Source organism: Anolis carolinensis, chromosome 4, assembly GCF_035594765.1.
Source record: "Anolis carolinensis isolate JA03-04 chromosome 4, rAnoCar3.1.pri, whole genome shotgun sequence".
Classification (NCBI taxonomy): Eukaryota; Metazoa; Chordata; class Lepidosauria; order Squamata; family Dactyloidae; genus Anolis; species Anolis carolinensis.
In genome coordinates, this window is record NC_085844.1 from 77,487,911 (window position 1) to 77,514,127 (window position 26,217).

General features: G+C 40.2%; 1 protein-coding gene across 4 annotated transcripts; it reads left to right on the forward strand.

Annotated features, from left to right (window-relative positions):
• Positions 1 to 652: 652 nt before the first annotated feature.
• dek (DEK proto-oncogene) lies at positions 653 to 25,746 on the forward strand. 4 transcript variants are annotated; one of them, XM_062980668.1, is made up of 11 exons: positions 653 to 797; positions 993 to 1,121; positions 5,807 to 5,908; positions 6,911 to 7,020; positions 7,967 to 8,061; positions 8,569 to 8,689; positions 9,381 to 9,566; positions 11,545 to 11,680; positions 12,958 to 13,106; positions 14,946 to 15,014; positions 22,809 to 25,746. In XM_062980668.1, the coding sequence occupies exons 2-11, from the start codon at positions 1,004 to 1,006 to the stop codon at positions 23,829 to 23,831; spliced, it is 2,109 nt and encodes a 702-aa protein (XP_062836738.1). In that variant the 5' UTR covers positions 653 to 797; positions 993 to 1,003; the 3' UTR covers positions 23,832 to 25,746. The 4 variants fall into 4 exon arrangements, with proteins under 4 accessions (XP_062836738.1, XP_008107012.2, XP_062836740.1 ...); XM_008108805.3 differs by lacking the exon at positions 22,809 to 25,746 and adding an exon at positions 15,400 to 17,257 and having other exon boundaries at positions 654 to 797; XM_062980670.1 differs by lacking the exon at positions 22,809 to 25,746 and having other exon boundaries at positions 654 to 797; positions 14,946 to 15,041.
• The last annotated feature ends 471 nt before the right edge of the window (positions 25,747 to 26,217 follow it).

Here is a 26,217-nt window from a genome sequence, read left to right on the forward strand (position 1 = left end):
AATTGTCCACATGCTTGTGGAATTCGATGCCTTCTCTGCGTAGTCTGACATGGAGGTTGCTAGAGTGGCCCAGCATTTCTGTGTTCTCAAATAATATGCTGTGTCCAGGTTGGTTCACCAAGTGCTCTGCTATGGCTGACCTCTCTGATTGAGTTAGTCTGCAGTGCCTTTCATGTCCTGACGTTTCACCCACATCTGTGGCAGGCATCCTCAGAGGTTGTGAAGTCCGTTGGAAACTAGGCAAATGGAGTGTATATATCTGTGGAAAGCCCAGGGTGGGAGCAAGAACTCTTGTCTGTTTGAGACCTGTGTGAATGTTTAAATTGGCCACCTTAATTAGCATTGGCTAGCCATTCAATTTCAGGGCCAACTAACAAATCCCAACAAAGGATTCATGCAGGCAGTAAACAGCCAGACCTTGAAGCTGAAAGGCTATTCAATGCTAACCAAGGTGGCCAATTCAAATATTCACACCGGCCTCAAACAGACGAGTTCTTTCTCCCACATACCTCACAACCTCTGAGTTTCCAACATACCTCACAACCTCTGAGGATTCCTGCCATAGATGCGGGCTAAACGTCGGGGGGGACGGGGACAGGCTTATATAAAGCTCCTCGAGTCTCGCGAGAGAAAGGGAACAGCACCACGGGATCCTGCGATATGTCAGCCGTCGCGGGACACCGGAAATCTCGCGATGATAAGCTTAGCAGCCATCTCGAGCGAAGAGGTTTCAGTGGGCGCGCTGTTCGTCTGAGGAGAAGAGAAAGAAGGCGGGAGAAGAGGAGGAGCGGCAGCGGGTAGGCCGCTTTCCTGATCAAAATAATGGCGGGCCCTTCTTCCCGCTCACCACAGACCGCGAAGTAGGCGTCTTCGGGTGGCCCTGATACAGAGGCCGAAGCCCGGGCGCCCTTTCTCTCACATAGAGGTCGAAACCTGTGGCGATTTCAAGGCCAAGGCTGCGTTGACGTCTCTCTCCCTGTGTCTCCCTGCAGAAGAACCAGCCATGACGTCTGTTTCCGAAAAAGACGGCTCCCAAGCCGCTGAAGAGGAGGAAGAAAAGAGCCCAGAAGCTGAAAACAAAGTGGAAGAGAGCGAAGAGGAGGAGGACGAAGAAGAGAAAGGTGGGTACGTGGCCACCTCAAAAGCAGCGGGGTGTGCAATGTACATAGAAGTCCGCCCTTTGTCTCCATCCAAACTAATAGGGCTGGAAAGGACTTTGATGCAGGAAAAGAGAAAGCCCTTCGAAAGAAAAACACAGGCGCTTTCCACACAGGCATGGCAGCCTTTAGCTCAGGCATGGGCCAACGTGGGCCCTCCAGGTGTTTTGGACTTCAACTCCTACCATTCCTAACAGCCTCAGGCCCCTTCCTTTTCCCCCCTCAGCAGTCCATGCCTTCTTTAGCCCGTGGAAACGTCATTATCATCATTTATATCCCACTTCCCTCCTAGGAAAGGGACTCAAAAGTGATTCGCTGTTTGAAAAGAACAATACAAAACACACAAAGCCATATTTAGTTATTTGTCATGTCAGAAGCAAATTGAGAATACATTTATATTATAATGTGAAAAAAACTACAAAGAAAGTTAAAAATTTGGAATTACGCTACAGAAGCTGGCCATTTTGAGTGCCTGTGTTGTCGCTCTGAGAAGGTCCTCTGTTGTGCTTGTGACTGCATTGTAGTAAGTGGTCTGTGGTTTACACTCGAATGTCGTGGGCTCCACTCTGTTTCTAAAGATTGGCTCTGCACCTAGTGGTACCAAATTGCAGTCCGTTGAGCGCTTTCCAAGGCCCCTTCCATACAGCTGAGTAAAATATCACATTTTCTGCTTTGAACTGGAATGTAGGGCAGTGTGGACTCATAACCCAGTTCAAAGTAGATATGAGATTTTCTGCCTTGATGTTCTGGGTTATATTGCTGTGTGGAAGGGCCCCAAGTTGTGCCATCTTCTGTGTGCCCAGGAGGGAGTTTCTCATCTGATATCAACCACTGATTGGACTTCCAGGTTTTTTTCCTGCTACTTTTATGCTCTTGCTTGCTGACAGCTCTTCCACACAGCCATATTTCTGCAAGTATCTTTGTAAATCTTAGGAAGTTGTTTCTTGATTTAAGTTGCTGGCATGCAGGCTGATATCCAAACAAAGGATGGGCCGGAGACATCAATGCCTTGGTTCTTTCATTGCTGGCTGCTACTTCCCAGTGGCAATAAAATAGACAAAGTTGTCGGAAGGAAAGAAAAATCACTCTCTTCTTGCGCCTGGTTGTATTGAGTATGCAAATATTTTCACCATTATTATTAATATTATTACACTACGTAACATGATTTTTGTTCCTTGGTTATAAATGTTGTTTCCTAATTGGTTCTATTGGCCGGGCTGTGGCGCAGGCTGGAAAGCAAGCCAGCTGCAACAAATCACTCTGACCAAGAGGTCATGAGTTCGAGGCCAGCCCGTGCCTGCGTCTTGTCTCTGTCTCCGTTCTATGTTATGGCATTTAATGTTTGCCTTTATGTGTGCAATGTGATCCACCCTGAGTCCCCTTCGGGGTGAGAAGGGCGGAATATAAATGCTGTAAATAAATAAATAATTGTAAAAAATGTGAAAAGTTTATTAAAATGCAAACAGTTTGTTTTTGCGGGACATTGTGCAGCACCTCTAGTTTTTCAATAAATATCACATAGTCTCGACCAATTCAACATAGTTTGTGACAGCCACAAAAATAAAGTTTCTGCAATAACAGCTGCTTTCAAAGTAACAATGTCAGACTAGGAACAGAAAATATGTAAAATTTTGTTACATATTATTATTATTATTATCTTGCATGACCCCAGGATTGGGACTCCCAAGTGATTCACAATTTAAAAGAACAATACAATTTAGAACATACAAAACATTAATGTTATGGTAGAAAAGTTTATATTAAAATGGAGAAAGTTATTAGAAAGAAAAGTAGTTTCCTTCTCGTGCATGGTTGTATTTAGTCTATGCAAGTACCATTATTATCATTAATATTTTTATCTTGCTTTCCCCCCAGAATTCGCATTTTAAAAGAACAATATCATTCAAAATAGAAGTAGAAGTTTATATTAAAATAAAGTCACTTTCTTCTAATGCAGTGGTTCTCAACCTGTGGGTCCCCAGATGTTTTGGCCTTCAGCTCCCAGAAATCCTAACAGCTAGTAAACTGGCTGGGATTTCTGGGAGTTGTAGGCCAAAAGATCTGGGGACCCACTGGTTGAGAACCACTGTTCTAACGCATGGTGGTTTTTTAGTCTGCAAATATGATTATGATCATCATCATTATTACTGTTGTCTCGCTTTTCCCCAAGGGTTGGGACTCCAGATGGTTCACCGTTCAAAAAACAATGCAACTAACAACATACAAAACGTAAATGCTGAATTAGAATTCAACAAATTGCAGTATTCAAACAGTTTAGAAAAAAGAATATAATGCAATTTGAAAGATTTATAGCTCGTAAAAAAAAAGTTCAGTTACAATGCAGTATCTATCCCATTCTTTTAAAACTTTTTGTTTTAAAAACATTTTACACACTTTCTTGGATTTGGGTATTCTCAGATAGCTGTTGTCATTATTATTACAGTTATAATCCGTACCTCCCTACTCAGGATCGGTACTCGGACTGACTCATAGTTTAGAACAGTGGTTCCCAAACTTATTTGGCGTATCACCCCCTTTCCAGAAAAAATACTACCCAGCACCCCCTGGAAAGGGGGGGGGCGTGGCTTAGAAGGGTGCGCGTGGCTCCTGCTCATGAGGGTGGGGCTGAGCCTCTCTAGTCCAAGATGCAGGGCTGGGAGGGGGAGGTGGGCAGGGCCACAAATGGGTGGTCAGGACTGGGATGGGCGGAGTTACAAGCTATGAGGCGGGGCTGAGCTATCCCTGTCCTGCGGTGCCTGCCAGGACATAGGAGGCGGGGCTAGAGGAGGGGGCGGGGCCTCTTCCCAAGTGCCTGACGGGGCTGAACCTCTATACCCCGCCCCGTGTTCTAACAAGCACGTCAGGGGAGGTATACAGAGGCTCAGCCCTGTCTCACACACTTGGGAAGAGGCCCTGCCCCTAGCCCCGCCCTTTAGTCCTAAAAGGCTTCTCAGGAGAGGTATAGATTCTCAGCCCTGTCTTGGGCTCTTGGGAAGAGCCCCCCCCTAGCCCCGCCCATTAGTCCTTAAAGGCCTCTCAGGAGAGGCTCAGCCCTGCCTCGGGCTTTTGGAAGGAGGTCCCGCCCCTAGCCCCGCCCTTTAGTCATAAAAGGCCTCTCGGGAGAGGCTCAGCCCTGTCTTGCGCTCTTGGGAAGAGGCTCCACCCCTAGCCCTGCCCTTTAGTCCTAAAAGGCCTCTCAGGAGAGGTATAGATTCTCACCCCTGTGCCTCAGGTGCTCAGCCCTGTCTCCGGCGTTTGGAAAGAGGCCCCTCCCCTGGCCCTGCCCCCATGTCCTAATAGGTGCCATCACCGCCCCCCTGGATCTCTCCAGTGCCCACCAGGGGGCGGTAGCGCCCACTTTGGGAATCACTTGTTTAGAATAACAATGCACTTCAACCAAAAGTTAACATCAAAGTAGAATTAAACAAATTCAAATAGTAAAACTATTCTGATAAGAATATAATGTAATTTAGAATAATAGAATCATAAAGTTGGAAGAGACCTCATGGGCCATCCAGTCCAACCCTCTGCCAAGAAACAAGAAATCAGATTCACTTAAAAGATGATAAGGTTTGTAAAAACGTCAGTTACAACACAGTGCCTAGCACATTATTTTAAAACTTTGTTTTAAAAGCCTTTTATACATTTAACTTACTGGGACTAAGTTAATATCAGATAGCAGTTTGAGATGATGTCCTTTCATGTATACATTTGCATGGATATAAATCAACAAACATAGTACCTTAGCTTGAGACTTTGCTTAACAGTTTTGGGAGATCAATGTGATTGCTTTTCTCTGGTTTCTCTAAACTTTAAAAAATGTTTCTAGCTTTCTGATGGTTCCACTGTCATTAAATGCTTGTGGTTCTTTGAGGTAGAGTCTACATTTTCATACACTTTTAGATAGAGCTCCACTTGGGATTCATTTTTGAAATAACTATAGAAGAATAAGCTTTTGCTATCACTCAGAGCATTAAGAAAGACCGAAGAGTAGGAATGCTGGCTTTGTGTTATGACTTCCAGTTTGGTTGCAGTTTTATATCAGTCAGAGGCAATACATTTTTAGGAAAATGTCTTTCGAAATCCTGAAGTATGATACAGAGAGCTTAAACTGATGGCAAGATTTAGGAAATTGATGTTTAAAGGGGGTTTGTAAAACAGGTGGCCTGAATATGCTGATACCCAGTATCCCAAGGGTAGTGCTACCAGATATTCTCTTCCAATAGTCAACTTCCTGGATTACATCCTATAAGTAAAAAAATGGATTGCTATTTCTGAATTTAAAGTTCAAACAGAAGAATTAATGACAAATCTGACCATGTGCTGAAATACACCTGTATAGGAGGTTATATGTGAGATTTTATTGTCTTTTTCAATATTTGTGAATTTGTCACTGATTTCACATACTGATTAAATACCAATGGAGTGGTTACTGTGAAGCTAAGATACTTCTGCTGATTGGTGAATTGTCTGCTGCTTTTTAAAAAAAAATGACTTAAAATTTTGCTATCTTTTAGATGTCTGTGTCCTGGCGTTAATTTTACATTAAATTGATACTAATGTTGAAGTATAATAACCAGAAAAGAAAGTGTTTGATGATACTATTTCCTAAAATTATTTTGGTAATTGATGCATGCTTACTATTTCAGAAAAAAGTCTTATTGTAGAAGGAAAAAGAGAAAAGAAAAAAGTGGACAGATTGACCATGCAAGTGTCCTCATTGCAGAAGGAACCCTTTACAGTTACACCAGGCAAGTTGTTTTAAATGTATTCATATTTTAAGGGTGAATTATCTTTTGTGTGAAGTCTTTATCAAATGTTAAATTAGAATGTTGTTCCTAAGAAAGGAAAGGATCAGTAGTTAATGTTGGTGGATCTGATAATTTGTCTGCTTCTACACTGTAGAATTAATGCAGTTTGACATCATTTTAACTGCCATGGCTCAATGCTGTGGAATCATGAGAGTTGTAGCTTGGTGAGGCAGCAGCAGTATTTGGCAGTGAAGACTAAGGACACAAAACTTCATCTCCCGTGATTCCATTGTGTTGAGCCATGGCAATATAAGTGGTATTAAACTACATTAATTCTACAGTGTAGATGCACCCTTTATTTGTTTCTGTGAATAAGCTGGCATTATATGGAAGTAAACAATAATTGTCTTTGCAGACAGTGAAGTTATCTAGAGGCTGAAAGGAAGTATCACTCAATGAGTTCCTCCTGCTTTGTTTTGTAGAATACTGCTCTCTTCCTTCTTCATACCAAATTTGTGTTTGCCTGACTCTTCTGCTTTTCTGTACAGGCTTAGAGTTTGTAAAGAACTGTCCTATTTCCTTTTAATTTGTATGAGTGTGATTTGGTGTTTCCTATTCCATAGCTGAAGTTGATCCCTGGCACTTAACTGATGAAATACATTGTTCACAATGCCAATAAAGAGACAGTTATTCTAGCTCCTGCATACAATAGATGTTCTACTGTTTGCACTCGATAATAAATACGTTTGATAGTAGTCATACACTGTAGACATGGACTGAAATTTACTACTTGACTGTGAAATTGGAGCATGTGTGGGGTCTAAGAGAAAATGTTTGTATAGAAAATGCTTTTGGGCCACATACTGTTTATTATAGATGATTAGTATGTGACTTAATAATGCAATAAATATGCATTCTCTCACTTCCTCATAAGTTTGATACATAAATTATTTAAACAGTTTTGCATGTAGATACCTAATATAGCACATTTTTCCTTTTTAGGAAAGGGACAAAAACTTTGTGAGATTGAAAGGATACACTACTTTTTAAGCAAGAAAAAAACAGATGAACTTCGAAATCTGCACAAGCTTCTTTACAACAGACCAGGAACAGTAAGAAGTCTCAAATAATGTATTCATTCAAGTTGGTTTGAAATTGATCCAGGATGTGGAATAGATTTGATTTTGAAAGCAGCAAACCTATACATTTCTAACTTTTTGAAATCAGTGGCAGGGATGTCCAGAAAAATGTCCTGCATCCAACAAATATTGTAGCCACAGCTATGCTTCTTGGCTTTGTTTTGAATACATGGCTCTCAGATCCCTTCCATTTCCCAAGCAGATTCTCAAATGTGGATTGCTATATTAAAAAGTTTGGATCTTGGTCACTTTTCTTTATAAAGAAGTCTGTAGCTACATCTGGTTTAAAGTGTCCAGCTTTTCCTCATTGATCCTGCTGTTAGGAGATTGTTCAGATTTTTGAACTTAAATATGTAGAATGTTTCTATTAAGAATTCTTGCCATCCAGTCATAACTTTTCCACAATATCCTTCTCTGTTAGTTTTTCTATCTCCCACTTCATACAGTCAGCACCTCTTGGAAACTAAGGAAGTTCAAGCTATTTTTTTCCTCTTGAGGCCCTAAAGATAGTTTATAGGCTTGCAGATTTTATCAAACCTTATGTACAGAGTGTTCCATGGAAGAAATGTATTTCTCCCAAGGAAATGTAAAGGTTAAGTAAGTTTCTTTGTAGAGTTCTCACCTCTCATTTCTCTCCTGAAGTTTCTACTGAGGCTCCTTCTACAGTGCTATATAATCTGGATTATCTGTTTGAACTGAATTATAAGAGTCCACACTGCCATATAATCCAGTTCAAAGCAGATAATCTGGATTTTATGTGTCAGTGTAGAAGGGCCTGAGTAAATATGAAGAATATGAACTCATGAACTCCAGCAGTCATGTCTTTCTCTACTAAACTGCATTTGATTTTGAAAAGAGTCAAACTAAAAATAAGAGTTCTGCTATTTCTAAAATTCATGTATTTTACCATTCATTGTAGGTTGCCTCACTAAAGAAGAATGTAGGCCAATTCAGTGGGTTCCCATTTGAAAAAGGAAGTGACCTATACAAGAAAAAAGAAGAAATGTTGAAAAAGTAAACTTTTAAAACTTCTTGACAATTTCAACTGGTATAATTTATGATAATGTATACAATTTCATGTTAAGTGGTGCAACTGCTTGGAACCCAGTGTTCTCTTCAACAATGTAATTCAGTACATAACTCTTCATACAAATATCTATAGCCCAAATTAGAATCTCTACTTTTATCAGCAGTGGTATATAATTTTATTTTAGACAGTAGGTGCATAGCCATTGGAATAAACAGATTGCATGACAGATCACTTTCTCTAGTTTGACAGCTTTAAATAATTTCATAGCCTATGTTTTGGAGGAATAACAACAAACAGATACAATATTCAGTGGTGTAATTGTAAAATCGTAGGAAGTGCAGATGCTATCAAATATCTGTTTATTTAGCAATATATTAACATATGTGTATTAACAACTTAAGCTGCTTTGTAATTTTGGATGTCAATACTCAGATAGACTAAGGAGACATTAAATGTACCTACCCATATTGAAGAAGTATATTTCTCTATAGATACAGAAATGCAGTGCTAAAAAGTATTTGTGAAGTTCTTGATTTGGAAAGATCAGGAGTTAACAGTGAATTGGTGAAACGAATCTTAAACTTCTTGATGCATCCAAAATCTTCTGGCAAGGTGAGAAGATATAATAAACTGCATATTTTGTTTGCTATGAAGCAGAATAATTTGCCATGAATGTTTTGTTTATTGTACAAATATTATATTATATATACTACAGTCAGAAATCCTGGAAAATCTTAGAGACAGTATTTGGCCCCCTAGGACACCGTGAGCTGCACTAGTTTTAGGATAGAGTTAGAGAGAGTGAATTAAAACCTGAAGTGTTTGGCTTCTTGGCCCACTCCTTCTGAATGCCATGCCGAATAATAATAATAATAATAATTATTGTTATTATTTTTAATAATATTTTTTTGCTGTGTCATAATAAAAATAATAATAATAATAATTCATTTGTTCTGTATCCTTATGCTCAAACAGTAGACAGATTTATATACACAGTAAAATGATACAAACGATGTGTCTTACGAAATGAACATGAGTCCACAAAACCTCATAATAACTTATGATAAAAATGTTTTTAGTCCAAAAAATGCTTACAAGATTCCTTTATCTGTTTTTATGCTGAAATAGCTTTGTTTTTGCTACAGCTGTCTCTGTGTTTTTATTTAAAAGAAACATGCAATCTTTCATGTTAAAAATGGCATGTGGTATGACACTTTGAAAAAGGTTAAGTAATTAGATGACAACACTTGGTGTGATCTGACAGGAAAGGGCAATAAAACTATAATTATTTTATATTTAATAGCAATTGCCAAAATCCAAAAGAGCCCCTAGCAAAGGTGGCAAGAAAGAACGCAGTAGTTCTGGAACAGCGCGAAAAGCCAAAAAGACTAAAGATCCAGAGATCCTGTCAGATGAATCTAGCAGTGAAGAAGATGAAAAGAAAGAGAAAGATGAATCATCTGAAGAAGATAAAGAAAGTGAAGAAGAGGTACTACTGAGATTACCTGTATTGAAACCAGATTATAGTAGTCTCTCTTAATTTGTTCAATGGGCTGTAGTTCATTGGGCCTTTTTATTACCCATAAAGCATTCATCACTTAAGCACCTTGAAACACAATTCTAGATTTCATTGGAAGTCTTTGCTTCTCTTGAGTGATTCTTGGGCTACGATTACAGAGTAAAAGCTGTAATTCCGTAATCATATTCTTTCTATAGTATTCATGATAGAAGAGATACTTGGTGCTCTCAGATGGTGCTTGGCCATACCTCCATGCAATATTAGAAATTCCAGATAGCATTTACTTGTAAGCATGTGTTTCCCATTCCTTTCATTTTGGTCTCCTTATCACCAAAAACCTGTTAAGTAGGAAAAGCACATTGCTGTAAGCTATGAACAGGATTGCTATGCACTGTCCACTCCTGTCAGGAAAAAAATACATTGAAAGATATTCTGTCTATACCAAAGGAAGGGGAAGGAATGATGGGATTGTAGTCAGAGTTTAACTTTATCGCTTTCCTTTATTCTGTAACTGCATCTTTGCTCCAGTAGTTTGGTTAGTGTCTGCTCGTTCCACACAAAACATAGTGACAGAGCAATGGCTGAAAATACTAGGAGTTGTATATCTGGAAGCACTCCCTGAATTTTTAAAATGGTCTAGATTGCGGCAAACTCAGTAACACCTTTCTTCTAGGAATTTACCATGAGTTCAGTAGGTTTCAAGTAATTGTAGCCTGTAAATTTAGGGACAAAACGCTTTTTGCAGATCTCAGGCTCCCTGTACATAATACAAGAATGATGCAAAAAAAAAATCAATTGTCTAATAAAGTGGGAGTTTAAGTAGAACTGGAGATAGATAACACTATGTAACAAAATTTGAAAAATGTTATGTTCCTAGTTTGAAAATGTTATTTCCTGCTTAATTGTGTGATACTTACTTTGAAAGTAGTTGTTATACTCTAGAACAGGGGTCCTCAAACTTTTTAAGTGGAGGGCCGGTTCATGGTCCCTCAGGCTGTTGAGGGGCCAAATTATCATTTGAAAAAAAACACTAACAAATTCCTATGCACACTGCACATATCTTATTTGTAGTGCAAAAAACCAAACAAACCCCAACAACAACTATTTATTTATTTGCTACATTTATACCCCACCCTCTCTCACCCCGAAGGGGACTCAGAGCGGCTTACAAGTTGTATGTACATACAATATATAATATTATTGGCATAGCATAATATTAGCATTATGTATTACTATATTATCCCATACCACTATACCATAATATTATTAGTAATATTACATTTAATATATAATTAATATTATTATATCATATAATTATTAGTATTATATTGTATTACATTATAATATTAGTATCAATATTATATGTATACACAATGTATTCAATTATTACCATAGCACAGTATTAGTAAATGAAAGAACAATACAATATTTAAAAATAAAAACAATTTTAACCAACATAAACATATCAGGATTTCAATGGGAAGTCTGGGTCTGCTTCTGGCCAATGAGAGAGCCAAGTTAAGTAGGATTGTTGGTATTGTGTGCCTGCAAGTCATTTCAGACTTTGGGTGAGGCGAAGTCTAAAACTAAGAGCGGGGGCCAGGCAAATGACCTTGGAGGGCCACATCCGGCCCCCGGGCCTTAGTTTGGGGACCCCTGCTCTAGAAACTTCATTTTTGTGGCTGCCATTTCTAACCTTTCAATGTGTCATTTTAACCTTTCATATGCCATTTTTAACCTTTTGTGCAGACCACAAAAACAGTTTTTGCAGTTTAATAAACCTTCCCCATGTTTTTATGATAGAACCAGTTAGGAAATGACATTTATAATCCAGGAACAAAACATAGTGTAATGTAGTTGTCACGTCTCTGACTGGAAGGTATATGCGCTTTTCCTTTTTGTAAGCGGCATGCATTGTAGTTTTTAAAGTTCTTGATTTCCCCTACAGCAACCTAAAAAGTCATCAAAAAAAGAAAAGCCCAAACAGAAGACAGCTTCAAAAAGCAAAAAGGGCACAAAAACTGCTTATGTCAAGAAAGCAGATAGCAGCACAACCAAGAAGAATCAGAACAATTCCAAAAAAGGTAAGCCCATATTTCAGAGAGTGCATCTGAGAGGGTTGGAATAGATGGCCAATGTGGTTTCTTCCAATTCTATTATTCTATGATTCTAAGGTCCTGCAGCAGAACTAGGATCCCCTTGAATAAGAGGAAACATTTAATGTAGCACAGTGACTAACTACACTAATCTTTAGAACTGTTATCTAGTGTTTCTGTTTTTCCACGTTCATCACTGAGTGTGCCAAGTATGGTAGCAGAAACCTCACCTTATCTCGCTGGAAACAGATCCCCTGAAAAAGTAATGGTTGAGCACAACTTCATACAAGTGCTCATGACTCCACAATTGAAGCTTGCTAGGAGTCTTCTAAGTTTCAGTTCTTAATCTTTCAGTAATGTTATGTTATATTACAGTGGAAGATAGAAGGGGCCATTATTTTTAAAAGCTGATCAGAGTAGAGTTCAAACATTATACCAATTGAATACATGCTCTCATTACACTTGAAGACATTTTCCACACCAATTGAGCTTATCCTGCTTCAATAATGGGATAGTTGGATCAACGGTCCAGAGGCCACTATGACTACAGAGAAACAATGTTTTACAAAATAAAACATCCAAAACAAAACTGAAGGAATTATAATAAGAAGCAAAGGCAGCTAGAGAAAAAATACTCTTGTTGTATACCTTCAGGTTGTTTCCAAATCTATTTAAGTTTTTGTGTTAACTTTCCTCTGAGAGTGTGTGACTTGCCCAAGATTACCAAGCTTTGAACTCTGGTCTCCAGAGACAGTCCAGCACTCAAACCACCACACCATGCAGAAATGCTAGTACAGTTCTAGGGATCTACAAAGATTGAGACTTTATTGAAAAGACGGGAAAAACATTTGAAAGGTAAACAAGTGGTTTGTATAGGCGGTAATGAAGGACACTTCTTTTGTGCATGTCTATACAAGAGCAGCAGGAGGAATGAACAGTGGGTTCAAGAAGAACATTGGCTAAGGATGGGTACAGTTGGAGGATCAGATAAGAGCAGTGAAAAAATAAATCAAACCTCACAAACCCAGATAAGAGCAGTGAAAAAAGAAATCGAACCTCACAAACCCATTTTGAAACCTTACTTTGGAAATTTGTAGTGATTTCCTGTTTGATATGTGAGAACAATTATTTAAGAAGTTGAGACTTCAAAAGCACTTTTCACTAGAATTTGCAGCTCTTTAGGTCCATACATAAATGTTGATTTGTGAGAAAGGAAAATGACAAATCATTATTCATATTTCGATTACCAAATATTTTTATTTTAGAAAGTGAATCTGAGGATAGTTCTGATGATGAGCCTTTAATTAAAAAGGTGAAAAAACCACCTACAGATGAAGAACTGAAAGAAACAGTGAAGAAGCTGTTAGCTAATGCAAACCTAGAGGAAGTTACTATGAAACAGATTTGTAAAAAGGTATGTATGTGGCCTATGTGTTTAGTATTCTAGCTATATTGTGTGTTTCATACGTTCTTGCACTCCCTTCATACAAGAAGAGATTGAAGTGAATTCAGTATTTCCCTTCTGTTTTTGTTGACAGCCATCTAAATTGTGTGTGTATACAGAAGCCTTTAGGGGTGCATCTCAAAAGACAGTTAACAAGTTATCTTCCTTGTGTGTATGTAAGTTCCCAGATCCTTCCCTTCTTCCAAGATTCTCAAGGCAGGAATGTAGTCTTTTCATCTCCATTCTGCCCCCTTTTCTTTTTGTAACAACACTGAGGCCTGCAACAAGGTTCCCCGGGACATTCTCAAAGAACCCAAAGGGTGCTTGCCAATGGCTTCTCTTCATCCTGGAGAAAAATGACTAGTGGCGTGCTGCAGGGTTCCCTCCCATGCCTGGTGCTATTCAGTATCTTTATCAATTACTTGGACGATGGAATAGAAGGCATACTTATCAAATTTACAGATGACATCAAATTGGGAGTAGTAGCTAATACCCCAGGGCACATGATCAGAATCCAAAATAACCTTAACAGATTAAAGAGCTGGGCTGAAACTAGCAAAATTAATTTCAACAAGAAGAAATGTGCAGTGCTACACTTTAGTAACAAAAATAAAATACATAGATATAAGATGAAATGGTGAAATGGTCCATGTGAAAGAGATCCAGGAGTTGTCGAAGGCTTTCATGGCTGGGATCACAGGTTTTCTCCATACCTCACAACCCTGAGATCCAGGAGTCTTAATAGACCACACGCTGAACAGGAATCAGTGCATTGCAGCAGCTAAAAAAGCCAATGCGATTCTAGGCCGCATCAATAGGAGTATAGTGCTAGGACTGAGGGAAGTCATAGTCCCTCTCTATTATGCTTTGATCAGATGTCACCTGGAATAACACTGTGTCCCATTCTGGGTACCACAATTCAAGAAGGATATTGACAAGCTGAATGTGTCCAGAGAAGGGTGATCAAAATGATCACTGGTTTGGAAACCAAGTCCTGTGAGGAGCAGCTTAGGGTATGTTTAGCTTGGAGAAAAGAAGTCTGAGGGGGGACATGGTAGCCATGTTAAAATATTTGAAAGGAGGTAACATTGAAGAGGGGGCAAGCTTGTTTTCTGTTGCTCTGGAGACTAGGTCACGGAGCAATGGATTCAAAATGGAGGAAAGATTCCATTAGGAAGAATTCCCTGGTGGTAAGAGCTGTTCAGCTGTGGAATATGCTGCATCAGAGTGTGACTCTTTCAACTCTGATTCTATGAGGGAAAGGTTAAAGGGAGGTCTAGAGGCTGACCAGACACTGCGTTCTTTTCTTTTTATAACAACCCTGAGCAATTGCTGAGCAGAGATCTGAACTTTGTGCTCCTAATTTTAGTGTGGGAAGTCTGGTTTCAAACTGAATATTGTATCTTCTCTGTCCTCTGCAATACATAGTAAAGTAGTGATTATTTGTTCAACTTCTTTCTGCTCAAGCATTCATTAATTCATGCTTGTCAAAAGAGCTGGAGCAGGAAATTGGAATATCGAGGGGGAAAGCTGAAACTTGAGATCAGTCCTGACTTTCCATTGTCGAGTGGAATTGCAGATTTAACCAGTACCACTAACTGTAATCCATATAAATCCTATAGTGCTTGTAGCAGCTGAGGGGGATAATGACATACTTTAATTCCCCTGGTGCAGTAGTCCCATTACAATTCCCCACCCTGTTAACTTGCTATTAAGAAGTTTCAAACATGCAATAATTGGTTCTAATTTTATCATTAATCACCAGAAAAGTGTTTGACTTAACTTTTTTTGTTAACTTGGCTGTTGCAGGTATATGAAAACTATCCCTGTTATGATTTGTCTGGCAGAAAAGAGTTCATCAAAAAGACAGTGACAGAGGTAAATACTTGATCATTTGGTTATGCAGTTGCAAAAACAAGCTGCTCTTAACATTTGGAGATCTTGGGTAGTAAAAAAGTATCACATGCCAAACTTTTGAAATCACCTCTGAATTTAGCCATTGGCATGCTTAGCTGCAATTCAGTACAGTAGTTTTTAGATAGATTTGCTTAGTTCCATTTGAATCTTAGTTGTGTATGAACTGTGGACATTTAAAGGCTTAACTTGAGCTTGAATATTTTCTGGGAAGTAACTCCTTTAATTTCTCTAGAACTTCCTTCCAAATCATCTTGTAGAGTTTACAGCATTGGTAATGTGTCTTGTGGGAAAGGGGATTTATAAAGTAGTCAAAAGATTAAAAATACCCAAACTCTTCTCTTTTTAGCTCATTTCATGATCTAATGAGAAGGAACGAAGTCTCCAGAGAAGTTCCCATGGATTTAAATATTTTACAAACACCAGCAAAAATATTTTTGTCTCTTCTTTATTTTTTGTTTTGCCTATTTGGTACAGTGTAGTATTAAGTCAGGGATGATTCTACTAGCTTGATGCTCTGAGTGTTTATGGAAATTATTTTATCTTTTAAAAACTGCAGTTAAGTTTCTCCATGGTAATAACATGTTATCCGCTTATACTTGGTACATCATGTAGATGTACTATAGCTGTTATAGATTTTGGTATATTGCACTGTAAAGATATTTTTTAAAAGATCAGTTAATATGAAAACTGTTGTATCTGTATATACACATGCAGCAATTGTCAAAAACTACAGTATCAAACATTACATTTATTTGGAATATGTATCAACTTACTAAAATCTGGAGTAAGGCGGATGTCTCAACTAGAAATGACCTAAATTATTTTGTACTATCTTGCATGTGTATACATCTGAACATTTTCAAAGCATGATAACTCATAAATGTTATTTTTGTACTTTTAAAAACTTTATGTTTGTATATAAGCTTAATTCAGATGTTTTTTGTCTAAAAAAGGAAAATCATTGTGTTTTTAATGGATTTATAACCAATGTCAGTGTTCATGAAAGAGGCTAGGATTAATTAGGAGGCAAGTATAATGACGGCAAAAAAGCTGGCATTAGTTTATTTTGTAAAGAAATTGTTAATTCATTAATAATTTTCAGTGTTTAACAGGGTAGAGGGGGATCTGGCTGAAATCCAAAGGCTTTACTTGATGCCCTTTATGCTGAGGTTTCTATATAGATAAAAACAAATACATCATTGACTTCCAAACTATGTCTTCCCTTTGTTAAGTAGCCATGTTTACTGTATGTTCTTCCAGCTGTTTCTGGGCAATACATGACCAAGAAACCAAGTGGTTCCTTTGATAAAGAAAATAACTTTTGTGGTATATGCTGGCCAATTTAGTATTGTTGTGGCTTAGCTGTATCTGTAACAAAAGTATATTCAAATATGGGATGATAGTTAAGTGTATTGCTAATCATCATTTATGAAAATCCCATTAATTTCAGTTTTGTTTGTTCTAGTGGAGACTGATACTAAATTCAACCCAGAGGTTTAAATTGCCAGTCTGTCACATTGAATCACTTGCTGAATGATAAGTAGAGCCCATTGAATCAGTACATTCATTCAAGTTGTGACTAGCAATTGGATTTGACCCAATAAACTGGAACATCTGTCTGAATAAAAACCTGAGAGGTTATGTCAGGGGTGTTACCCACGGGCTGTGATGACTATGACTATGTGATTTCCAGTCTTGCAGTCTGTGGCAGGTTTTGTAATTCCACCACAGGGTTAAATTCAGTCTTGGCCCTGTGTAGAGTAACCCCACTGAAATTATGATATTCCATTTACTTTGTGTACAAAAAGTCCCATTCATTTCAGCAGGCCTACTCCAAGTAGGGGTAATGTTGCATTTAGCCCAGTTATTAATGCATTTTATTGATTAAGAAATAAGTACATGCCCACAAAATATGATCATGAGTTAAAACTCCACGAACAAATGCCAAATAAGTATGTGTCATAATGTGAAGTCCAATTAATTTCTCAATGACTGTATTGATTATAAGCACAGCAGGTTTTAAGATATCATAGAAATTTGTGGTTGAGGAATCAAAGATGGTAGATCTATATTCTAAAAACATTTGGCAATTAGTAAGCTGATCCATCTTCGTCGTTTTTACCACTTTCTTTGCATGTAATACTTTATATTATAGCTGAGTGTAATTGAGTTTTGTATTCAATAAATGTCTTTTTAAAAATGTATATTTTGATACTTTAATACATGTACAGTAAAATTAATACAGAACCAATGGTGGCTTGTTGTGTGTCATCTGCAGAAACCTTTCCTTGTTTTATAATGTACTAGCTGTGCCCGGCCATGCGTTGCTGTGGCGAAGTATGGTGGTATGGGAAATAAAGTATTGAGGAATTGGTGGTAGTTAAGGTAAAGGGTAAAGGTTTTTTCCCTGACATTAAGTCCAGCCGTGTCTGACTCTGGGGGTTGGTGCTCATCTCCATTTCTAAGCCGAAGAGCTGGCGTTGTACTTAGACTCCTCCAAGGTCATGTGGCCGGCATGACTGCATGGAGCACCGTTACCTTTCCGCTGGAGCAGTACCTATTCATCTACTCTCATTTGCATGTTTTTGAACTTTAGGGTTGGCAGAAGCTGGGCTAACAGTGGGGGCTCTCTCTGCTCCCTCAATTCAAACCTGCGACCTTTTAGTAATGATAGTAATAATAATGACTTTGGTAATACACACTGCTTCACTTCCTTCTCAGTGTGGAAGAGGCCTAAGTGAGGCCTAATTCTGCCTGTCCCCTGGGCTGAGTGGGTTGCTAGGAGACCAAGTGGGCGGAGCTTAAGCTTTCTAACTGGTAGCAATTGGATAAAAACAATTATTCCTCTCCCTCTAATTAGGACTTTATTTTTCTTTTCTTTTTGTTGTATGAACGTAGAGGCATGGATGAGGGGTTGTGCTGCCAAGTTTAGTGTTTCTGGGATGTGTAGTTTTGTTGTTTTGTCCTAGGCCGAAATTTCATTACCCTTTTATATATATAGACTAGAGTAAGCAAACTCAGAGGATGAAGCAAATACTTCATTGCTGGAAGTCCCAGCACATCAGAACTTCTTTAAAATTTAGCAGACTGTGAAGTACCTTAAGAAAGTTTTTCCATAGCAGCAGTTATTAGCATAAATCCAGCATAGCCTTAGCTAGAGCACACCCACTGAAATAGCTGTTTAATAGTTGCTTCAGTAGATGTATTGTAAATGGGACTAGCAGTTAGATTCAGACCACTCTGGGTAAATACACAAAAGGGCACTTAAAGTGTGTCTGGAGAACAACTACAAAAGGAGTACAGTGCTTTTACAGAAGCCTCCCACAGGATGGTAAAACATCAAACATCCGAGCATCCCCTGGGCAACCTTCTTGCAGACGGCCAGTTCTCTCATACCAGAAGCAACTTGCAAATTTCTCAAGTCGCTCCTGACAAGGGAAAAAATCAGAAGGAAAATTTGCTATGTGATATGAGAGCTTGGTCTATGTCACACTACAGAACTGTAATACATTGAGACTACAGTTGGCCCTCTGTCTGGTTTCAACCTTACATGCCTTGAAATTAAAAAAAAATTGAAAAGGCAAACTTTGCCGTTTTATTTCATGGATACCAATTTTACTACGCCATTGTGTATAATGAAACTTGATCATCCATGGATTTCGTATCCATGATGGATCCTGAAACCCAAACAGCAGGCGATACTCCGGGATTTGTACTTGGTTGAGATGCTAGAACTCTCTGTCAGAGGATTCTAAATGCCTCATGAAACTTCAAATCCTAAACTTGGGGAGAAAAGTAGCAGTGGCAATAAAAGTGGACATAGTTTCCTATAATTGTATGTAAATTGTGAAATATATTGGAAGAAAACTATAGCATGAAAGATACCCTTGTGAGGTTTGTTTCTAAAAGGTACCAAATCTATCTGAACAAAGTGCTGAAAATGCATTCTTTTGCTATAAAATGGAATTTTCCAAGCACTGTACTGAAGTGATTAGATAAGTTTTAATAGTTTTGATTTGTGTATTATAGTCTACTCCTCGCCAATAATGTGCTGCCACCTGTAACTCATGATTCCTTTTTTGGGGATTTGGTACTTTTTGGAAACAAATTCCACATTTAGAAGCCTTCCGCCTGCTGGATTTAATTTTAGAAATAGCTGTTCATTCTGGAGGGCATTGCCTTTAACCTTGTCAGTAGTAAACTTTAGTCCTATCACAACAAAGTTCTTGTAGGCTGTTTAAGAGTTTCTTTTAAGTACTATAAGGCGTTGGGGGGGGGGGGGGAAGCAAAGGTCAGAAAAAGATGCCAATTCATTGTATTGAGTGAATGCATGGCAGGGAAGTGGTACCATAAATACTGGTTCCATACCCTTGCCTTCATACCCAAATACATGAAGACAGCTTGTCCATGCACCAATTCTCATATGCTTGACTACTGCATAATTTGAGCTTGGTCTTGTGGAAGGTAACAGGTGTATTTGGCTGAACTTGCAGACCATGCAGGAGCCTGCATGTTGAATCAGGTAGAGAAGTCAATTGGGTTGTGGATCACTGTATTTTAGGAAGGGGGGTCTTTGTGTAGTATAGAAAGCAGCAGCCATTTCCCCTCTAGTTGCTAGCACAGTTGCAAAATGATCACAATTTTTATAAATTCTCCACAAATGTTTTTTCATAGAATAGAGTGACACTTGAAGAAGCAATTTACATAGACAATTATATGAACATAAAGCAGGGCAAAGGAAGTGTAACCTGTGGACCTCGTGCAACCCCAGTGCCCCACTCCTATGGTCCCAAAGCTCCCTAATTCACAAATGTTTATATTTTCCACTGATTTGAGGGCAATACTCTCATTAAACATACCCCCAAACCATCTGGAAATACAATTTTCCCACTCAAAAGAACTAAACAAACAAACCAAAAACTGGGTCAAAAGTGGAACAATTACAATTAGAGTACTCAAAATGTGACAGCCAAAAAATGGTCACTGCTCTTCACTGAAATTGTCTACCCTCAAAGAAATAAAAAATACGTATTAGACTGGAGATGCCAAGAGGGATAAATTTATGCTTACACTTTTGTTTAAATTAGACGTTAGGCATTTTGCATATTAAATCTGCTTTTCTGAATAGCTTATTATACTGCTATAGTGTCCTACTATAACATAATACAAAATATAAAAAGAGCTGAGAGAATTCAATAGAGACTTTACTGACAGCCTATATTGTATCATGACCACTGCCAAAGAATAATTGTATACCTTGGTTAACAAAGAGTCTGACATAGAAGCTCCTTTTACAATGCTCTTTATGTCCACCCAGGGCTCTCATTCCACTTCTTTTGTCTAGCTGGAAATTATTTATCAGCAAAGGAGAGACGGAGAAAAAGCTTGAGTTGGGAAAGAATGGGATTTTCTCATAGTTATTTCTATAACAGGGGGAATGCTTGCTTCTTCAACTGCAACCAGAATGGAAGTCATGAATGGAGGATCGTGAAAGGAAAAGCCATCCTGGATGCATTTTATATAGAGTTTTCAGGCGGTCTCTAGAAGGTTAAAAACGTTTACTTAAGATTTATTTGACCTGGTTGAGATGCAGAAACGTATTCTTACTCTTTATTATTTCTTCTGTTACTAAATTTTCTGGTAAATAATGCCCCCAAACTATTTCATTAACTAGACCTATATTTTTATATAGATTTAAACTAGAAGACAATTGCATGGCAGGGTGTTCGATTGGATGAGTGTGGGCCAGCAGCAGGAACCTTCCTCAATGGTGTAAATAAAGGAGGGGAGGGCAAGCACAAATGGACTAGGAACTGAAGATTAGGACATCAATAAATTCTTGGGACAGAATTCTCAATCACGTTTCCCTTAGCAGCCGAAGGGTAGGACGTAAGGTAACTACTACAGCTTTACCCTCACCAAGTTCATTGCCAAGTGAATTACGCATTATAGTCCACCTGTTAGTGAAAAATTGTAGAGTTTAATTAGGTAACATCAATAAAACTTGCCCATGGTTAATCCATTCATGTGTGTTGCCTCTTTATTTGCAGGGGTTGCACGGCAATAGCATCTGATGGCCCACAACTAATTGTTGCTTCTGAACTGCTGTCTTCTGTTTCCAAATTGCTTGTATTCAAAAATGTCTGATTGTCCCATGAAATAATTCAAAAGATTGCAGAGGTTGCATTGAACATGTCAAATCCTGTGCTTTTGAGGCATTTCCCATTTTTATTGGTGTCCTTTAGTAACACTCACCTCCGGACGGAAAGACCAGTGTTCTCCAGAGGCTTGCATTGCCGCCAGCCTGCAGCAGGGAGGGGCTTAAGGAAGTCTCCTTCGATTAACCCCTGCCCACAGTATTCGACCTCTGGCAGCACAAGGAGGAGGGTGCGCGTGCTGCTACTCGGATCAGTCCAGTTCTTCGGAAGGGTTTGGAGCCAGGAGGGTTGGGAGTGGGCTCAAGCCTTGACCCCTGCTTGCCTCCTTCCCTCATTCATTGTTGATTGCATTGGGGTGGTGCCATTTCTCGCCTAATATTACTCCTTCCCTTGGGAGTTTGGGGTTACTTATTTACTCTACTTATACACCGCCCTTCTCATCCCTGAAGAGGGACTCGGGGTGGCTTACAAACTATGGCAATAATTCAATGCCAGATTCAGACAATAACAATAGTAAAATACAATATTATAAATCTACAAAACATATACATGTCAATTAAAATAATCTTTCAATGATTAAAACATAGCTAACATATCAAAAGTCTGTCACGGAGATTTGTAAACCAATTGCTTAGCCGTACTTCCATCATGCTTGGGGTGGGGTGGGGGCAGGGCTGCTCTCTACTTCTGCGATAATAATCTGCAGGTCTCCCTGGGTGGGTCTCCTTTAGGCCGCACCGCTTCTACTCGCTGGAGGCTTCCTTTTTTTTTTTCTACTGCTGCTACGTCCTCGATCTTGCAGCTGAGATGTGCAGTTCCTCCACCACCTCTGCCCTCCTGGCCTTTGTCGGGCCATAGCCAGGGCTCAAGGTGCATAGTTCTGCCACTGACTCCTTCACTCTCCTGGTCTTCAGGCCGTAGCCAAGGCGTACATTCCCGCTGCCACTCCTTTGCCCTTACGGCCTCTTCAAGCCACAGCCAAGGTTGCTTGAGGCACATTTTTCCACCGTTGCCTCCTTTGCCATTCATGCTGAGAGTCGGGTTCTCTGTCTCCACCTTCCTTGGGGTTGGTCGTTGCTTTCTACTCCTGGGGCAGACCTTGTAAGGCTGCCCTGTGCCTTCATGCCTCATGGCTGCTCCATAGGGGCAGCCTTGTAGGTCAGTGCGGCCTAGTAGGCCAAGAAGGCCAAGCCTGGGGGGGCGGGGGTTAGGCCTCAAGCCTGTCTGGTTTTAGGCACTCTGAAGTGGGGCCTCAAGCCTGCTTGGGTTTTTAAGATTCTAAGCCTCCCTGAGTGAGGCCTTGCGTCCTTATCAGGCCTTAACGGCCAACTTGGCCTAGTCACACACATGCTTTTGTCGGGCGTTGTGGTCACATTGTGGTGGCCATTTTGTGTCACCTTTCGTAGTCTGCCAGCCAATTTAGGATCCTCACCTCCCACTCTTTAACCAGCTGCTTTCAATTGCTGCTTTACTTACCTAGACAATTCATTGCTCATCTTTGCTATACAGTTACTAATTCGTTATAGCTGAGTCTGCTTGCTGTATTTTCCATATAAGCAGTAATTCATTCACAGCTAAATCTGTTTGTTGTCTCTAGTTAATCAAGATGCTGCCCAAAAAAGTTTGCGGAGGCCCAAAAGGAAAGTGGCCGGCTCCAAAGGCACCCAAGCGTCCTGCACCTAAGGAGACTGACCGGTACAGTTCCGACTCTGACACAGAGGAGAAGATGGCTGAGCAGGACTTTATCTTAGCCAAGATTGAAGAATTTGAGAAGAGACATGTGTCTCCTCGGTTCACTGGTAACAAAACAAGGGTAGAGGGAAAAGAAAGTTTTAATAAGTCCATATTGTCCCGTTTAGCTGCAGTGGAAGAGTGCATGGATGCGGAGGATGTGGCCAGCCCTAACATTACACAAGCTGATGATGTCCATCCTGAAGCGGTGGTCGCTAGGGTGCCTGCTAGCGTAGATGAGTCAGCAACTCTTGATATTTTTGGTAGTAGGTCAGCTTTGCCTTGGGTTTGGGCATCCATAGGGCAACAGGCCTCTCATGCGAGCAGAGGGAGTGGTTCAGATAACACAGTGCCTTTAGCTGGCCATATTCCCCATACTAGCCACTCCATTGCTCCTTACGGAGTTAACTTGTGGCATCACTTGAATGAAGCAGCCAACAGCGCAGGCCAGTTTACTTATTCTCCCTTGGGACAGGTTGGGGATGCCCTTGCGGGCAGTAATGCGCTACATTTGAACGTGGCATCCGCCAATGCAAACCAGTTTCTTTACCCTTCCTTACCAACTACGGGGGGTTGGATGGAGCCAGACCCACATACCTCTTGGCCCTTTACCACAGCTATGCAGCCGGCAGATAATTTGGCTGGCCAAATTCATGCTCTGCCATATGCATCAGGGGACCTTGATTTGATGCTAGGTGACCATTTGACAGCAAGAACTATTGAGAAAATACTAAAAGGCGAATACATTGATGTTTTTTCCCTCCTATTCAGAGAGGTTGAGAAAAAGGATTGGGAGGTTATGGATGACAAGGAAAGAGGCAAAGTCAAAAAGAGGAAGGTGGACCGTAACTGGCGAAACTGGCATTCAGGTTTCCTCATAGAATCATAGAATAGAATCATAGAATAGTAGAGTTGGAAGAGACCACATGGGCCATCTAGTCCAACCCCCTGCTAAGAAGCAGGAAATCGCATTCAAAGCACCCCCGACAGATGGCCATCCAGCCTCTGCTTAAAAGCCTCCAAGGAAGGAGCCTCCACCACGGCCCCGGGGAGAGAGTTCCACTGTCGAACAGCTCTCACAGTGAGGAAGTTCTTCCTGATGTTCAAGTGGAATCTCCTTTCCTGTAGTTTGAAGCCATTGTTCCGTGTCCTAGTCTGCAGGGCAGCAGAAAACAAGCTTGCTCCCTCCTCCCTATGACTTCCCCTCACGTATTTGTACATGGCTATCATGTCTCCTCTCAGCCTTCTCTTCTGCAGGCTAAACATGCCCAGCTCTTTAAGCCGCTCCTCATAGGGCTTGTTCTCCAGACCCTTAATCATTTTAGTCGCCCTCCTCTGGACGCTTTCCAGCTTGTCAACATCTCCCTTCAACTGTGGTGCCCAAAATTGGACACAGTATTCCAGGTGTGGTCTGACCAAGGCAGAATAGAGGGGGAGCATAACTTCCCTGGATCTAGACGCTATTCCCCTATTGATGCAGGCCAGAATCCCGTTGGCTTTTTTAGCAGCCGCATCACATTGTTGGCTCATGTTTAACTTGTTGTCCACGAGGACTCCAAGGTCTTTTTCGCACACACTGCTGTCAAGCCAGGCGTCCCCCATTCTGTATCTTTGATTTCCATTTTTTCTGCCGAAGTGAAGTATTTTGCATTTGTCCCTGTTGAACTTCATTTTGTTAGTTTTGGCCCATCTCTCTAGTCTGTCAAGATCGTTTTGAATTCTGCTCCTGTCTTCTGGAGTGTTAGCTATCCCTCCCAGTTTTGTGTCGTCTGCAAACTTGATGATCGTGCCTTCTAACCCTTCGTCTAAGTCGTTAATAAAGATGTTGAACAGAACTAGGCCCAGGACGGAGCCCTGCGGCACTCCACTTGTCACTTCTTTCCATGATGAAGACGACGCATTGGTGAGCACCCTTTGGGTTCGTTCGCTTAGCCATTTACGCTGGAGTCATAGTTCTCATTTACGCTGGAGTCATAGTTCGAGTTCAGCCATGGCGAGCATACTCCTTGATCAGATATATGGACATAATACATAGAGCGTATGGGGATTTTGATGGTCTCGCATGGCTATCTTACGATGAAGCTTTCCGTATGAAAGCGGCTCTGTACCCTTCACTACAGTGGGACATTTTCCATGCTCAGTTGTGGATGCATTTGATGACCCCCGCCAGACCCATTCAGGGAGTGCGAACTCCTAGCGGTCACATTATGCAGACACACCCCACAGCTCCCACGGCAAAAAGCCAGTCAGGTCAGTCACACATTAACCGGCTGTGTTGGGAATTTGGCACACAAGGGGCTTGCAACAAGCGTATATGTTGGTATCGCCATGAATGCTCTCTGTGTAAGGGACCCCATTCCTTTCGTAATTGTTCCAAAGCAAAGGGGAATCGGCGGGGCCAGAGCTACAACAACCAATGGTTGCTTCGGAGCTGCTGTCTTCCGTTTCCAAATTGCTTGTATTCAAAAAAGGGCTGATTGTCCCCTGAAATAATTCAAGAGATTGGAGAGGTTGCATTGAACATGTGCTTTTGAGGCATTTCCCATTTTTATTGGTATCTTTTAATAACACTTACCTCTAGACAGAAAGGCTAGCCATATGACCAGAGCACTGGTCTCCTTGAGGGGACGGATTCAAAGACTCCCCTCTGGTCAGGTGCTTTGCCCAATGGTTGGCTTGTCAGGTAGTCAGAGAATGATACCTGGCCTCATGCCATTGCCCATGTCGTAGTGCTCCCCCACAACTAGTTACTTAGTTCAATTACCAGTTTTTAATAGGTCAATAAATGGCCCATTATTTCTCCATATCTGTGTCTGGTCTCTTATTTCACAAAGGAGATTCAAAGGTGCTTAGGATTACAGCCTATATGCACAGTGAATACAGGCTGTAATTCCAAGGAGCTTTTTCAAGTTGACTGAAATGTTCCATTGAATTAACAGGGTGATGCTAGCAGATGTCCATTGGAGCAATGCCCACCTCTAACTAATAATGACAGAAGAAGACATGCCATGAAGGTGGTGGCATTATTCTTGTGCCCATCTTGTGTGTATGTGTCTCTCCTCTACTGTAGAAGTAGCACAGTTCATTGTTTAAAAGAAAAATGGATACAGAAGAGAAAAATACATTATTACCAGAAAATTTCTGAAAGGGGGTCTTAGTTTATGATGTTACAACACCTTGTAGGACACAATATGAAGCAAAATCATTTTTTCCCCTGGTAGTATTTTTAAAAACCTGATAAAGAACCCTGGTTTAGGTGTGAAGAAAGCATGGCA

Excerpts from the sequence above, each read along its gene's own strand:
- dek (XM_062980668.1), top strand. The coding sequence starts at position 1,004 with ATGACGTCTGTTTCCGAAAAAGACGGCTCCCAAGCCGCTGAAGAGGAG. Across the intron at positions 7,021-7,966 it reads TTTACAACAGACCAGGAACA|GTTGCCTCACTAAAGAAGAA; the intron begins GTAAGAAGTCTC and ends CATTCATTGTAG. Across the intron at positions 8,062-8,568 it reads AAAGAAGAAATGTTGAAAAA|ATACAGAAATGCAGTGCTAA; the intron begins GTAAACTTTTAA and ends ATTTCTCTATAG.